The sequence below is a fragment of the Arvicola amphibius genome, chromosome 1, assembly GCF_903992535.2.
Source record: "Arvicola amphibius chromosome 1, mArvAmp1.2, whole genome shotgun sequence".
NCBI lineage: Eukaryota > Metazoa > Chordata > Mammalia > Rodentia > Cricetidae > Arvicola > Arvicola amphibius.
This window is the reverse complement of record NC_052047.1, coordinates 195706813-195724135: the sequence shown is the minus strand read 5'-3', so window position 1 is coordinate 195724135 and position 17323 is coordinate 195706813. Positions and strand designations below refer to the sequence as shown.

The 17323-nt window shown below is 49.6% G+C and overlaps 1 protein-coding gene across 4 annotated transcripts in view; it reads right to left on the bottom strand.

The window, feature by feature from the left end:
* Positions 1-15983, bottom strand: part of Casp7 (caspase 7) — a 39218-nt gene extending 23235 nt beyond the window's left edge. For 2 of the 4 annotated variants that reach the window (XM_038315771.1, XM_038315781.1), the window contains exons 1-2: positions 15871-15983; positions 7728-7837 (exon numbers count right to left, since the gene is read on the bottom strand). In XM_038315771.1, the coding sequence (XP_038171699.1) occupies positions 7728-7837 (110 nt within the window). In that variant the 5' untranslated portion in view covers positions 15871-15983. Of the gene's footprint in view, positions 1-7727; positions 7838-15813 lie in introns of all 4 variants that reach the window. The other 2 variants (XM_038315777.1, XM_038315786.1) reach the window with 2 other exon arrangements.
* Between the last annotated feature and the right edge of the window lie 1340 nt (positions 15984-17323).

The window sequence follows — 17323 nt, the reverse complement described above, 5'->3', positions numbered from 1 at the left end:
TAATTCTCTGCTACTAAAGTCTAACCTTTATCTTGGCTCTTTTTACATGCAGAAGACCCCTCCTTCCCAGGAAACACAGGATTCTTGTTTGGAGGCTGTCATATTTAAGTACAAAATCCAGGATAAAACAGACTAGTGAATCAAAAGTCCTAAATCCTCTTAAAAGCTTGAGTGTTCCACAATTGGCTGCAGATTAAAAAAAAAAAAATCTGGGCACTAAATCACTGTACTTTGCCCAGACAATCGAGATCACAGCAGACAAGATCCTGGCAGAACAACGTACAGTGTGCCAAAGGATGTGCTGAGAGGCCATGGGATGGACAAATCACACGGGACACACGCACACACATGCATGCACGCACACACACACACACACGCATGTGTGAGCGCACACACACATACGCACACGCGCGCACACACACAGCTGCCTAACCACCTTCCATCTTGGTCCTAACACAGCCAAATACTACCTTCTTCAGACCCCAGATAGCCCCAGGGCTCTTCCAGGAGCAGAGAACCACTGGCACTGATTACCGGGAAGGCACTGGATTATCCTGGCTTCTCAAGCTGAAAGCCATTTCTCACTGCGTCAGATTTCAGTGTGAGGCCAGCTCAGTCGTTTTCATGAGTTAAAAAAAAAAAAAAAGAAAAGACAACAAAACCCCTGCAGGTTACTTCTATAAAAGGGGCTGTGTGAAGGAGCTCTAGCAACTATTACCAGATGACATTATGGGATCCAAACAGTATCCTGCCTGCTCTACTAGGGATGGAGAAACCTCAGAGCACAGCGGACTTTTACAATCCACTCTGGGTGCCAGTATAATTTTCCCCATCACGGGAGTAGATAAATACAGGTTTTATCCTCTTACACATCCTCTGAGCTGCTCAAAATGTGAATTATGCTTTTCTACATTTGGAAGGAAATATAAGCACACAAACCCCTGCCTATCTATTTTCTGAAGTGCTTCCCTGAATAGGGCGGTCGCCCAGTCCCGCAGACGTCCCTCGCCACACAGTAAACACAGCACCAGGCACCGAGAGCTCCCTGCTGCTGTTGTATTTGGAACTGGGGCTCTGGCTTTTGTAACTGCTTTGTCTAAATATTTTGGGGATGATTCATTCATGGTTTGAACATTCCAACAGAGGGCATCCCCACGGTCTTTTCCACGCCATAGTAGAGGCAGGCCAGAATGCCGAAAGGGGGGAGCAGAGAGGTACCTGGTATCCCCGTCAGGAAGCTGTCCCCTCTGCAGCAGCACCAGGCTTCCCCCTGAGACTACCGGGAGTGAGTTGCCGCCTTCTCGGTAGTAGTAAAAACTCAACATGCTCGGAGCTCAGCTGTCGACAGGAGCCTGGCACAGGCCAAAGCCCTGAGGGCCTGGGACTGAATCAGCAGCTGGAGTTTTCCATAGGACATTCAAGCTGGGGCTGGGAAGGTCACACTGGCCCCTGGCTCCTCTGCTGACAGGCAGAAATGCCCAGCCTCCACACTGGGGCCCCCACCCCATCCCCGGGACGGCTCCCTGTGGACAGAGTGACAAGCACTGGATCCAAAGGGGAAGAGAGGGATAGGTGTTGGGGGGACCCAGACTTCCACGAACATGCAGCCAGCAGACCATCTTCCAGAATGAAAACTGAGCAAGATGTGAATGGCTGAACAAAGGGCCGAGTGTCAACAGATTAGGAGCACGCCACAGGTCTGTGGAAAGACTAGGCAAGCAAGCCCGACCAAGCGTGTTCACACGCTCACGACAGCCTGCCCACCCCAGCACCAATCTACAACAGGCTGCGAACAACACAGTCTGCAAAAAAGGTTGAAAATCTGCAAGAGTAGGAGGTGAGCTCCTGGGGAATCCGACAGTTCAAGCTCACAAGGTTGGATTTTCCTTCTAAAGGAAGTCAGGGAGGTTAGAATTAACAGACACTTCCAGGGCTTTACAAAGTCCCTTCATTTTCAGAGGAGGCAGGTGGCCATGGTCTCGCATGAGGGAGTGGTCCAGAAGCCATCAGCATCCCAGCCTCAGCCTTCCAAATGCAACTGGGAAAAGGTAGACATAGAAGGACCCAAAGGCACAGCTTCCCCGGGGCTTGGCCCAGGGCTGCAAACACTGCCTGGGAAGCTGGTGAGGGTGGTGGTCACATTGTCCCTGTGGCTCCCTGCCCTACAAGACAATCAGCTCTTTACAACTTTCTCTCACTTTGCAAAATACAGACACAAGGTAGCAAGGTGAGCTTCCAAGAGGAAGAAGGGAAGAACTCCTCCCTTTTCTCCAAACATGAGCCTCCGCATGTCTCTCTCTAACTAAAGAGGGATGGGGAGACAGACCACCAACTGTAAGTTATCAAAAGAGTTAAGGAAAAAAATCATTCATAAAAATAAATACACAGGAAATAGCACAGGTTAGTGGAGCAGAAGACAGCAAGGTGGGCAGAGGACTGCAGGAGCTCGGGTTCAGGAGGACTCACCATCTTAAAGTCCCCGCCCCCCAGCCCTGTGTGTGCGCATGCGTGCGTAGGCCAGAGACCAACTTACAAGAGTCGGTTCTCTCTGGTTCTCTCCTTCTACCACGTGGGGCTCTGGGCATCCGACTTCAGTCCTTTGGGTCGACAGGAAATGCCTTCATCTGCTGAGCTGTAAGGCCAGCCTCCAATCCTGACCTCTGAATCTACACTTTTCACCTCCTGCTGGGCAGCGTGCACACTCCCTACCAGGACCCTGCTAAGCAGATGCTGGCGAGTGTGGGGTTCAGTCATGTGGTACTACATTCGTTTATTTCAGAGGGGACGGGTTGTCCTTTCGTGTCTATCCCTGTATGGATGTGTCCTGTTCCTGCCCAGACACACGTAACCATGTAAGCTATTAACAGGTGGAGGGACCTTCCAGAGGTGACAACGCACAAGGGTGATGCCGGCATCCTGCTGTTGGCCTTCCTATCCCTCGAGACCATGGACCTAAATAAACTTGCTCTGTACGAATTACCCCATCCCAGGCATTCTGTGATAGTCAAGGGGAACAGACAAAGGCAATATGAAACCTGATTATTTATACTTCCTTTTCCTATTTCCTTGTATTTTTTTCCCACGGGCGAACGCGAAGCTAAAGTCCCTGGGTGAGCGCCGCATGCGTAGGAGCTATAGTCCCATACTCTGGACTCTAGGACCCAGCGCTGTGGCCCAGGGCTCCTGAAAGGTGCCCTTGGATCTCTTTACTGGTCATTGCCTGTCCCGCTGCAGCAGCTGTCCACACACTGTCCCTTAGCTGGGGACACAGAGAAAGAGCAATGAGCATGAAGAATCAACTGCTGTGCTGTGGGGGGACTGGTGTGGTTGGCAGCTGTGTGTGGCACGTGACGTCGGGCTGGAGGCATTGCACCTTAGGTTAGACCTGCGTCTCCACTGTAGTCCATAGACAAATCACCCCATCAGGGGCTTCCTTCTAGAGTCTACTATTACTTCCTCATCAGGTACATTTGGGAACTTAAGAAGCTGTGCTGCCTTATTAAATTCTCAATCCAGTGGGTAGGAAGGCTAAGAAGAAATGGGGACTAAGGTGACTGCACTGTTCCCATGTCCCTCAGCTGGTGAGTAGGAGACCAGGCCAGGATCTGAACTCAGGCCGTCGACCCCACCGAACCTCTACCAGCATCCGCATGAGACCTTTGAGCTGCCAATTGTCACTACCTTAAAGCAAAACTTGCATGCAGGCACCAGTATTCTAGAGCTGAAAGGAAAGGTTTTTAAGCTGGAAACTAAAAGCTGTGGATATAATTTAATGTTCCTATCTTTTAGGGTGCTCATTCCTGGCCTCTTTGGGTCAGTGGGTGCCCCTGCCTTCACGGGAGCACGCTCCAGCTTGATTTAGCAGTCTCTGGAACATCTTTGGACGCAGTCTGGCGTTTTCTTCCTTGTCTATTAACTCCCAAGCACGTTCCCTCTGAACTTCCCTCCTTTTCCCCTGAGTGAAAGGCAGCCACCTGATCTTTCTTATAACTACACAAGGAACACATTTTTAAATAGGGAGCTGTTTCTATATAACACACGCTAGTAGAGAAACCCAAACTCCAGGCTGGAAAAAAGCATTATAGCCAGGTGGTATTATTAAACACTCCGCGGGGGACGAAGGCTGAAAGCCATGTGACTCGATCCTGCAGAAAAGGGAGTTTATCAGATTCCGAGGCAGCTTCTGCTCCTGCCCTCTTCCACAGGGAGCTAGATGGGCACAGGGGCCTCGTCAGGGACACGTGAGGCCCGGAGAAGCCTAGGGGATTGACTCGGTGTGCAGTCTGTTAGCTACGTGGCTGTATTCTGCTGAACTCTGCCTCGTGTGGGCCTCGTGCAAGCTTTGGACTTTGCAGGTGACATGTGGGAAGACAATGTTTTCCAGGATGTGAGACTTTCAGGACTCAGGCCTCTCCAGTGGCTTCCACACTTTTCCAAGCAGATCCTGTCACTGCCATGGCCTGACCATTTCCATCCTGCCTGGCCTCCAGCGCCCCCTGGCGATCCCTTGAAAACTAAAATCTCAGTTCCTCTCTCCTTCCCCAGCCTGTCATAGCTCCTAGCCCACAGCTCAGCAAGTAAGATTCTATTTTCTGTGGCTATGCCCAAGCATTTTACAAAAACTTAACTCATGGCCAGGGCAGAGACTACACGACTCACACAGACAGCAGCTGATTGGCTCTAGCTGCTCAGGAGTCACTGTGGTATCCAGAGAGGGCTCACTTCAGGAGCCAGGTCTTGTGCTATCAACTAAGGTCCATATTTAATGTAGATCGTCATACTGATTTCTTCTGGAGAGCTTAAGAGCCATGCTTTATAAGTCTTAAAACTATATTTTGTGTTTTTTGTGCTTTTCTGCGTTTCATAAATGTTTTCCAATAATCAGAAATACAGAAAAACATTTTAATATATAAACTTTAAAGGGCAGTTCAGTTAATTCAGGGCCACTGACATGGAAATAGAACAATGCGGTTCTGCCATCTAGTGGCCAAAATGCAAAAAAAACAAAAGGATGTGAAGGCCTTCACTTTGGGGCCAAAGTCCCATCCAAGGCATTTGGAGCAAAGGAGGTTTCTCCCCCTCAAACCCAGCCCTGAGAATCTCTCCAGCCTTACAGGGAAGGTGAGTGGGTAATCCAGTTCTTAATTAGGGGCAGTTGGGGGGCATATTGCCTCCTGCCACTGCCCTACGGAATGATGAGCACAAGGGGTGCATGGGGCGGGGAGGCACCTGCCTTGTGTGGCCAGGGATTTCCTGAGGGGTCAGCCACACTCCACAGAGCACCTGCACTTTCAGTAATGATGGGCACTAAGCTCCCTGAAACTGCAGACAGAGACAATAAGAGGAATCCTTGTCCCTCCTGTCTATGCAGGAGAGGCAATCTCCATGCAGTCATGATTGTAGGGGGTATGCTGCAAGGGAGGCGGCAAGCTGGACTGCGACCGTTGTCTTGCAGTCAGGTGTGTAGTCCCCAGCACACCAGCCACATGTTTGCATGGATAGTGCACACAGCTGCATGCCGGGGTGAGGACAGAGACACCTTCAAATGCTCACAATACACACATAACTGCATGGATAATGCACACAGCTGCATGCCGGGGTGGACTGGAAGACTTTCAAATAACTAAACCTGAGAGAATAAAATGAAAGGGAAGAGAGGATAAAAAAGCAAATTTAAGAGAAAAAATAAGATTAAAAATTCTGTCGCACAGCAGTCCCACCAGTGGGTGCCCCAAACCACCAACAATACCAAATCCATTTGTCTTGTGCTTTTCCCACCACAGTGAGGTCACCATGCACAGCACACAGTATCCTAGCAAATCTCCTATCTTTACAATTTCTCGAAAGAATATTCATTCTTTTTTCCCCCTTTCCTATTTTCATATGGTGTGTATGTGTGTGGTGTGCATGCATGTTTGCATGTGTGGGTATGTCGGTGTGGGAGCAGATGCAGGCTGGTGTGTGTGTGTGTATATGTGTGTGTGTGTGTGTGTGTGTGGCCCTAGGTTGAAGTCAGGAATTACCCACAATGGCTCTTCCTCCTTCTTCAATGAGGCAGGATTTCTCAATCAAACCCAGAGTTCGCAGAGTGGCTAGTCTCACCAATCAATCTGCTCAATCTGTGGACTCCCTATCTCTGCCACACAAGGCTGGAATAACGGGTAGGCCACCACCCACACAGTGTTCACACGTTCTGGGAATCTGACCAGAGCCCCCACGCTTGCATGGTGAGTGATCATCAAGACATCTCCCCAGGCTCCCAAAGATCCATTCTTACAGCAAAGTTCAGCAACTTGAGCACAGTCTGTTTCCTCACTGGTTGAGAACCCTCTCTTGGAAAGAACTCTGTGTATACCCTCCTGCAGGCATATCTGAATTGCCAGCATCAAGAACCGTCTTTGGAGGCGTCATTTACTAAAACAGGGGTGACCTGAACATAGTGCTGTCACACCCCAAGTGACAACCAAGATGTCCTGTAACTAACAGGTGAGCAATCCACATCACAAACAAAGAAATTGCACAACTTGGATGAGGAAGCAGGGTGGTGCAAGACCACATCACACCACACGGAACAATCGGTGTGCAATTCAAAACCGATGAATTGCTTCCTTCTGGAGTTTTCCAATTAGCATTTTCAGACCACGGTGGAGGAGTAACTGAAACTTCAGAAGGCAAAGTGGAGATGCCTGACCTCCAGAAAGAGCCATACATGTTCCTGATCAAGAGCAGTGTGAGGTATCTCTGCTCCCCTGTACCCCTTCTTTAAATGGTTTTAAGGTCACAATTGTATACATGAGGAGGTCAGAGGACAACTTGGGGGGATGTTGGCTCTTTCCACCACGTGGGTTCAGGGGACAAACTGGTCAGTCATTAGACTTGGCAGCTACCACGTTTACTGTCCAGTCCATCTTGCTGGCCCAGCCTTCCTTTTAAGAAAGCACACCACAAACCCTTCAGGTTACTGTTGCTGGTAATGTCTCAGGTCTACCATTTTCCTGACCCATCATAAAATAAGCAATGAAACTTCTTAGTGCCTCAGTTTCCCTAACTGCCAAATGGCATTAACGATGGAACCATCCTCCTGGAATATCCATGGATTAAGTTTAATATCAATATTAAATGAAGATGTGATTATTCAGACATGCCAGACGTAACGATGGAACCATCCTCCTGGAATATCCATGGATTAAGTTTAATATCAATATTAAATGAAGATGTGATTATTCAGACATGCCAGACGTAGACTGCAGAGGGAGCTCAAGAAAGCCAGGGCCCTGAGCACGGGTGGCACCAGTTTCACCCAAGGATCCGGTCATTCTGGCACCCGCTGTTCCTAGAACCCGAATTCTGCCCTTCAGCTGTGCTCCTCACCAACTAGCATCGGTAGCCCCCACCTTGCCCTGCAGGACTCCCGAGAGCAGCCTTTCATCACTGGGGATTATCCCTCGAACACACAGCTGGTGAGCAGGAAGCCCCCAAAGCACGATGCTCCCCTTCTTGGACCTGCCTAACCGACAGAGTCCCTACTGTTATATGGAGTCTATGCAGACCCCCCCAACACACACACACACACACACACACACACACACACACAGCACAAACCTCCTTTGCTGAATGCCCCCTCCCCATATGTAGGTGGAGACGGCAGGTATGAATTAGGCCCACATAAGTGTGAATTAGGCTCACATGGCTGAGGGGTGATGGGCACAGCAACGAAGAAAACATACCGCATAATTGATGAGATAATGCTGGTACGGTCTGGCTTAGCATCAACTGAGTCTTCACTGGAAGAATCTACATTTTCCAGTTCTGCAACACAGTTCTGGTCATCTGCCATCTAGGAGGAAAAAAATCAAATCAGAGAAATAGAAATGCCAAGTGGCACCATTGCTTTGTGATGTGTGTGCTCATGTGTGTGCAAGTGAACGTGTGTGTGTGCCTGTGCATGTGGAAGCCACAAGTCAACCCTGGGTGTCATTCCCTAGGCACTGTCCCCCTTGTTTTCTGAGACATCTCCCTCACTGGCCTGGGTCTCCCGTGTTAGGGCAGGCTGGTTGGCCAGTGAATCCCAAAGATCCACCATCCTCTGTCTCCCAAGTGCTGGGCTTAGAAGTGTGTACAATGGCTCCTGACTTTCTTTGTGGGTTTCAGGAATTGAATTTTGATGTGGGATTGCCCCTCTGCATACTGTGAATATCACTGGTTAATAAGGAACTGGTTTGGGCCTATAACAGAGCTATAGGGGAACAGAGCTAGGTGGGGAAAACTAAACTGAATGCTGGGAGAAAGGAGGCAGAGTCAGGGAGAAGCCATGGAGCCTCTGCTGGAGACAGACGGGCTAAAACTTTGCTGGGAGGCCACAACTTCGTGGTGATGGGTTAAATTAAGATGTAAGAGTTAGCCAATAAAAAGCTACAGCTAATGGGCCAAGCAGTGATTTAAATAATACAGTTTCTGTGTGATTATTTCAGGTCTGAACTGCCGGTGGGCCGGAAACAAGCAAGCGGCCTCCCAGCTACAGAATTTAGGTCTTTACACATGAGCAGCAGGCACTCTGCCAGCTGTCACCCTCTGTTTTGTGGTGTTTTCAAACGGCACTCGAGGTGACACAGTTCTTAATGAATTAAACCTAGAGGTGAGCAGTCTTGCATGTTTAAGCTTCAGAGTTCTTGTGCCATCAATGTAACAATGTAGTAAAAACACCAGTATCAACTACACGGCAGGCAGGCCTCCTCCCAGTGGCTAAGCAACCAAAGCCCTTGACCTTGGAGCTTCCACTCCAGCACCCATGGCTTTGCTAAACATCTGGGGTGCACAACAAACTGTGTAAAGCCTGCCACGGTTTGTAACAATCAGAAAGGCCCCTAAAGTCCTGGCAGGCCACAGGATGTCACTCTTCACTGTGGGTGGCTTTCCACAGTCAACCCAAGTGTCTTTTTATCCATCAGTTTTCCATCTCCAGAATCTTCTCGTGGGCTGCAGAGCATGAGCTGTTCTTCCAGAGGATCCAGGTTCAATTCCCAGCACCCACATGGCAGCTCACAACTGTCTGTAACTATTCCAGGGGACCCAAAGTCCTCACACATATGTGCATGTAGGCAAAACACCAATGAACGTTTAATAAAAATAAATTATTTTTTAAAAAGACTCTTGAAGAGGCCTGAGGAGACAGCTCAGTGGCAGGGTGCAGGGCGAGGACTTGAGTTGAGCCCAGCAGAGTGGCATGTACTTAGAACCCCAGTCCCAGGGATGCAGACATGTGGCTTAGCTGGATCAGTAGTCCCAGGCCCAGGAGAGAAGACCCTGTCTCCAAAGGAGAGAAAAAGAAAGACAGGTAGACTTCCGACGAATGACATGAGGTTGACCTTTGGCTGATATTCACACGTGCACACATACACAGCACACACACATGAGCACACATATGATGAAGGAGTGTCTATGTGTTAATTTCATTGGTTAATAAAGAAACTGCCTCAGCCCTTTAATAGGACAGAAAATTAGGTAGGCGGAGTAAACAGAAGAGAATGCTGGGTAGAAGGCAGCGAGGCAGACACTTCAGGCAGTCGTCATAGACTGTTGCCATGCTTCTCTTCTCCAAGACAGATGCAGGTTAAGATCTCTCCTGGGAAGTGACACCTCGTGGTGCTATATAGATTATTAAATATGGGTTAAAGCAAGATGTGAGAAATTAGCCGATAAGAGGCTGAAACTAATGGGCCAGGCAGTGTTTAAAAGAATACAGTTTCCGTGTAATTATTTTGGGTAAAGCTAGCCGGGTGGTGGGACACAGCCCGCTGTTCCATCTACACACACACAGTGCACACACACACGTACGTGCACACACACAGCACACACACGTGCACACTTTCATACGTGCACACTTTCATACATGCACACACACATAGCACACACATGTGCGTGCACACACACAGCACACATACATATCTTCAGTTGATTCTCACCATTTAAAAGTTCACCTTTTCATTCATCTGCCTGGATCTCAAGGCCCCTCACCACCTAGTGCAGGTGTCAGGAGACTGGCCTGCTTGTGTACGTGAGTAAGTCCTACTCATTCTCTGCCTGTTCTGCCTCTTTGAGCAGACACAAAAATATTTACTACCTGGCTGTTTACCCCATGTTCACTGCTTACTTGGCTCTCGTGTTTGTCATTTATTTGTGCTAATTGCTTGGCTCCCGCAGAACAATATAAACTCATTGTGGCCGAGGCGTCTGGTACACAGACGGTGCTTATGAAATAAATATTAATTGAGTGGAAGGGCTGGAAGAAATGAACACCCCCATGGGAAGAGAACTAGCTAAACAGATGCAGCTGGTTCAAGGAGCGCCCATATTGGAATCCTTGTTCACCAACCAAATCCTGTTTCATTCTGCGTGAAAAAGATCAGGAGCTCGCCTTCAGTGAGCAAAGAAAACTGGCAAACTTCAGATTTTATCTGGTATCAGACCTTCAGGGACAGCGTGTGCACACCCATCAGGGCTGGCCTAAGGATGTGTTCACCTGGTTGGAAAAGAAGGCGTTTTTTACATAAAGAAGCAGGTTTTACAGAACACCTTGCGTCCCAGGATGTGATAATGAATGGCATCTGCAGATGGAATCCAGCCCAGAGGGGGTGCAGGGAGGCCAAGCAACAGCTCTGTGGAGTCTAGCTCTGAAGTGTCACTGTGAAGTTACTTTCCAGAAAATAATAGAGAGACAGAAAGAAACAGACAGAGAGAAGAGGGAGGGAAGGGGAAGAAAGGGAGACGAGAAGATGAGAGGAGGGGCTCGACTTGCGGGCAGTGGAGGAGGAACTGAGTCAGAAAGAAACTTGGACACAACCACAGTGTCCAGCAGAAATCAGATAGCCACGGTCTCTCTCACTCTGCACATCACAAGCCTCCCCACTTCAGTGACCAACGGCTTTCTGGTCAGGACACAGCTCTTTCAGATCAGGACACCAAATGTTTCTTAAGAGATTATGCCATCAGAGGAGATAAGCAGAGGCCGGACATTTGGGAGACACCCAGCAGTTTCTGGTCCGACTTCCCCACACTTAAAGCTTACAGTCATTAGCAAGGCATGTGCTCAAATAACTTCAAAATAAACCAGTCAAATCTTTGTTAAAATCTACCAGAAAAAGACTATCCTCAATATGGTTTAAGCGTTGACTCTTTTGCCAACCTTTAATCTTAAAGGTTAAACCTAAGATCCATAAAAACAGGGAAAGAGGGAGGTGTTGAAGGAGAGGCTGCTTGTTTGTTTCCTGGTTGCTCAGACTCCAGAAATAATCACACAGAAACTGTATTAATTAAATCACGGCTTGGCCCATTAGCTCTAGCATCTTATTGGCTAACTCTTACATCTTAATTTAACCCATTAATCTGTGCATCACCACGAGGTCGTGGCCTACCAGCAAAGTTTCAGTGCATCTGTCTCTGGCAGCAGCTTCATGGCTTCCCCTGACTCCATCTCCTTTTTCCCAGCTTTCAGTTTATTTTTCCCCACCTACCTCTGTTCCCTGTGCAGGCCCAAGACAGTTTCTTTATTAACCAATGGTATTCACATCATACAGAGAGGAATCCCACATAGGGAGGAGTATGGAAGGGAGAAGGGAAGAGAGGAGAGAGAGAGAGAAAGAGAGAGAGAGAGAGACCTTATGACTACAGAAGAGTAGGTTCCAGCTCTCATCCTGCCCTAGAAGTGACAACTTTGGCCACTCCCCACAGAATACAGCCTGGAAGTGTAGCTGTCTATGGGGCTCCAGCACCAAGAGATCAAATTCTCAGGTATACATAGCAGAGAACCTAAGAGGGCAGTTTCTGTTCCCTCCCTAAAAGGATGGAGCAAAACAAGACATTTTAACAGCAATGGAAGGGTGAAGAAAATATATTATTTGTCAAAATGCTAACACCTGAAACACAGAAGAAGGAAGCCCCGGGACTGAATAGTAAACACTAACTCAATAAAAAAAAATTCACAAAAAACATGTCTGGTTTGAATCTGATGTGTTCTTTCCCCCAAAGGCCCCTAGCACCACTGCCATGAAGCCCTGCACCCCAAAGTGAGGCCCCGTGGGAAGCCCTCCAGTCACTCATGGGTCCTCAGAGGAAACAGAGACCCACCCACTTCCTCTTCCTTTTTAAAGCCATGAAGCCAAGACCCTACTGTTATGACTTCAAAATAGAATGCTCCCTCCAAAATAATGTGCTGAATGAAGGCTTGGTCCTCAGCTGGTGGGGAGATGGAAGCTTCCAGAGGTGGGGCCTTGCTGGAGGAAACAGATCACTGGGATTGTTTCTTTAAAGGGTAGTGTGTGCCCGGACCCTCCCTGTCACCTTCAGCTTGACTGAAGTAGCAATCCTGTTCCATGGTGCTCCGCCTCATGTGGACTGAGCCTTCTGAACCAAGGGACAAAAACCATTCTAAAGCAGTGGTTCTCCACCTGTGAGTCACAACCCTCAGATATTTACACTATGACTCATAACAGTAGCAAAATTAAAGTTGTGAAGTAGCAATGAAATAATTGTATGGTTGGGGGGGTCACCACATCAAAGACTATATTAAAGGGTCACAGCATTAGGAAGACTGAGAACCACTGCTCTAAAGGGAGCTCTCTTTAAGCTGTCCTCTGAGGTATTGGTCACTGAGGGAAAACTGACCAATATGTGCAGGATGTGCTATATAGGCACAGGTCTCACGGCCATGGCCCAGTTAACCATGGGCTGGAGCCTCCGGAGTGGAGAGCAGAGCAAACGGCTTCTCCTTCTAAGATGACCACGAACAACAGAAAGCTGACAAATGCAGGCTTGAAGACATAAGAAGGGACCCACTCCTAGCTGAGAAGCTACTGACTGCTAGATAGGGGGAGTCAGTTTTCCTTAGGTACCCTGACTGTGGCCTCACACCCATGTGCAAACTGTCAGCACTAACTGGATTCAGCCGGAGACTCCCTTCTGCCATGCCTACACCACCTTCTGTTGGAGGCCTGTGGTGGTTTGAATGAAAAATGGCCCCCACAGGCTCAGAGGGAGTGGCATAATTAGGTGTGGTCTTGTTAGAGTGGGTGTGGCCTTGTTAGAGTGGGTGTGGCCTTGTTAGAGTGGGTGTGGCCTTCTTGAAGAAAGTATGTCACTGGGGGTGGGCTTTGAGGTTTTGAGTATTCAAGCCAGGCCCAGCGACTCACTCTCTTCCTGCTGCCTGCTGTCCAGATGTAGAATTCTCAGCTACCTCTCCAGCACCATGTCTGCCTGTGTGCCGCCACGCTTGCTGCCGTGATGACAATGGACTAAACCTCTGAACTATAAGCCGGGCCCCAGTTAAATGCTTTCCTTGGCTGCAGCACGGTCTTCTCACAGTCACGGAACACCGACTAAGACAGGACCTAAAGCATTTCCTTGGCTGCCAGGGAGTGACCAACTTTACCCCATCACACACTCCGTCCGTCGGCAGGATGCTCTGCCTTGCCACAGGCCCATAGCAAGAGGGCAAGCAGACCAGACGCCGAGATGCCCAAAACCATGAGCCAAATTCATCTTAAAGGGAGGAATCTAAGTCATCAGCCTCCCTGCAGCAGCAGTGGACCTGACTCTTCTTTGATCTGTAAGGCTAAGACCTCAGTAGCTTCTTTATTCCCATGGTGAGACCAGCTCTTGATTTTGACTCCTGGTCTTATCCTTAGGCCCTCCCAGAAAGCCATCTCACCTTGGTTTTATGCCCGAGGGGTGTCCTAGCATTACTTTTTGTGTACCTGCCCCCTTTTCAGGGGCTGCAAAGAGCAATCATCACAGGGACATTGCTTGCTTGCCCACCATCAAGAGACAAATGTCTCTTTAAATGATTTAAAATGTGTGATGTTTGTTGTTACGGTTTGGGTGTAGTTGGTCCTTCAGCAAATCCTGTGGTGGAAGGCTTGTCCCCTACATAATGCTCAAAAGATGGTGAGACAAGAGATGGGATCCAGCAGGAAGCCACCAGGGCACTACTCATGGATGCTCTTATGGGACCCCGCGTTAGTTCTCAAGAGGTTGCTTGAAGCACAATTAATAAAAGCTCAGTGACAGATATTGGGGTTCAAGCTGAAGATCCAAAAAAGTAACACAGGCTGCCACTGGCTCTTACCTAGACCTCAGCCCGAAATGGAGATCCTGCCTCCAGGAATCTCAGAATGAGTCTGTGTCTGAGAACTGTCTCCTCCTGTTTTATAATCCTCTCTAGGGCTGGGAATAAAAGTGTTCACCACTGGGATCAAAGGCATGCACCACCCGGTTTCTATGGCAAACTAGTGAGGCTACTAGGATTAAAGGTGTGTGTTACCACTTCCTGGTCTGTAAGGCTGACCAGGGGGGTTGTTTTACTCTCTGATCTTCAGGCAAGCTTTATTATTAAAATACAAATGAAATGCTTAAAATGAAATGCCGGCCACTCCCCAGCTACTCTAAATTCCTGTCTTACAATGTGGTTGTCCCTACTTGCAAGCACTTTGGTTGCTGGGATGCCATCTACCCTAAGTGCTCTCCCAGACCCAAATTTGCTGGCTAGTTTTTTATTGTCAACGTGACCTAACCTAGAGTCACCAGGAAAAAGAAATTTCTCTTCAGGAGCAGCCCAGATTAGACTGGCCCGGGGCCATCTGGGTGTGTGGGCCTGTGGGTGTGTGGGGGCTTGTGGGTGTGTGGGGGGGTCTGTCTTGCCTGGAAAGCCCAGCCCACTGTGGGTGGCACCATCCCTAGGCAGCTGGGTCTGGACTGCGTAAGAAAGCTAGCTGAGTGAGTAAGCAGTTTCCTGCCTCCAGGTTCCCGCCCAGTTATCCTCAGTGACGGACTGTGACCTGAAACAGTCAGATGAAATACACCTTTTCCTACCTAAGCTGCTTTTGGTCATGGTGTTTATCCCAGCAGAAAGCAGACTGGACACGCGGAGGTGGGTCAGGATACTGAGGAAACAGGCTCGTTTCCCGAGCACGGTCACATCATACATACCCCCTGCCCAGATACATTCTTCCCTAAATGCTCCTAGTCCTGAGCTGCCACCCTCCACACCAGTGTCACCAGAGGTTCACCTGGTGAGGTAACCAGACTCTGCCCACATCCTGCATATGGCTGCACGGTGGCAGATTATAAAGGTAGGCCTTAACAGTATGGAGGAGGGTGTAAGGTCAGGCTGGCCAAACTCGGGAGAATAAGGCTGTAAAAAGAAAATCCAGGCCTCACAGTAAATCCAGTTCAAGATAAGGTCTCGAAAAGTACTTCAGGAACATCACCTACATCTACAAGCAAACTTCCTTCCCCATAAACCGCAAAGACCAAGGGGTTAACGTCGGGTGTCCCCTAGAGCCCCACTGCTCAGTGTCGCCTGCCAGTTTTCCACCTTCAAAGTCCCTACAATCTGATGCAAGGATTTCCGCCCCCACCCCTGCCCGCCATGAGTACTTTTAGCCTTGGTCAAAGACCTGTGCGCCCTAACTCCCTCCTTCCCTGAGCACAAGTCAGCTAGGACCGCCCAAGATTCTCACTGAACAGAAGAGGCAAGAGCTTAAGCAGCCCGGCCGGTCTGACGAGGTAGTCCTCCCGAGGCCAAGCAAGACAGACAGTCTCTACTGCCCTACACCCGTTCTTCCTTCCCCGTTACATCCGGGGATGGAACCGGATGTGGCGAAACCCCCGGCTAGGAAGCCCAGGGAGAACCAAGCCGAGCAAAGCCAACGATGGAGGGGCGTGCAGAGCCCCAGCCTCAGCGCCAGCCTGCCTAGACGCCGTGCTCTGCGAGCTTACGGGAGGGAGGGAGGGGGGAGGGGATCCCGGCCCGGGACGCACGGGTGTTGGAAGCTCGCGGAAGAGGGGTGGGAAAGCCACGGCGGGGGCCTAAGTTACCGTTCCCACGGCGGCCGACTGGAGCCCACGGCTGCGTCCGATCCTCGTTGAGGGCCTAGGACAGTTTTACGGAAAGCGAAAGTAAAAGTCCAGGAGCTCGAGGGGGAGGAGCGGGAGGGGCAGACGCGGGCCGGGCGGGGCTGCGCGCACCACCCGGGGAAAGCGGGCCACGCGCGGGAGAGCGCGCCCGCCATGGGAAAGCCCTTTCCGGCCCGGGCGCGCAGGCTGCCCCGGGTCGCCGCCTGGTTTGGGGTCGCTCTGTGAGGTTCGGGCAACCCTCTCCGAGGCACGAAGCGAGCCGGTAGAGTTCTCTCTACCGACCTGGCCAGCCGCTGACTCTATGGAGCTGCCTGCCAGAAAAGTGATCCCCAGAATACCCTCCTCAAATCTGCTGCGTGCTCTGAAAAACTGTGTGCATGGTCCAGTTCTCCGCAAAGCCCCCCCAGGAGAGGGGCCCAGCGAGTTGGAGCCACTCCCTTCCCCTCCCCTTCTCACCTGCTCTACTTAAGCAAAGTTCCCCGCGCTCAGCTAAGAGCGCACGAGTTTGCAAACCGGTTGAAGTCAAGGATCCCGCGGCCGCGCAGTCCCTGATGAAGCGAAGACGGCCGAAGTGCAGATTGACCCAAAGATTTGACGTCCCCTCAATGACGGGGCTCCTGTTTTGTCATTTTCCCTTTAACGCAATCAGCATCTCTACAGGATACCAACTGTAGCTTTGGTCAGGTGTCTTTTCAGAAGTTGCTGGGGAGAGGCCGCTAGGGCAGTAACTTTGTCTTAAGCAAGTCTCGGCCTCCTAACTCTGGCTTGCATGGATATTGCCCCCAAATCATTCGTGTGTGCTGCCCTGTTCCAGGCACAATGAGGAAGCAGACAGCGTTTCCACATGTCCCCCTTCATGTCACCTCCAATGTGCATGCACACGCCACACACACACACACACACACACACACACACACACACACACACACACACGGCACCAGAGATCCTTGCTTCTAGAACCTTAAAGTCTCTTGAATCACCAGGACTTTTTCTTCTTCTTCTTGAGCCCGAGTTTCAGCACTATGTCTAAAATCTTAGCAGGTATGGGCACTTCCTGGACGTCAAGAAAGACTCACCCCAGTCAAGTGTGAGGAAATAATTAAAATCAACAGTTCTTAATATGACTCCCCTACTGTTTATTCAATGCTGGTGTCCCTGGACTGTTCAAATACATGTTGTGGTAAGCCATGGCTCACACTGAGATGATTTGCTTTTTAAAACAATTTAACTGGCAATCCTTTGAAAAATGAAGAATTCCATTAAATGAAGCTACGTGCTGCTTTATCCAAGGTGTAAACCTAGACTTATCCAGGTCAGCTCTGAAGTGTGGAAGGGACTTTTAACAGTCCATCTGAGCTCATTCAGTGGCGAGGCTTTGAGTTGCCCGTATTCAAGCTTGCGGGAAGGAGCCAGG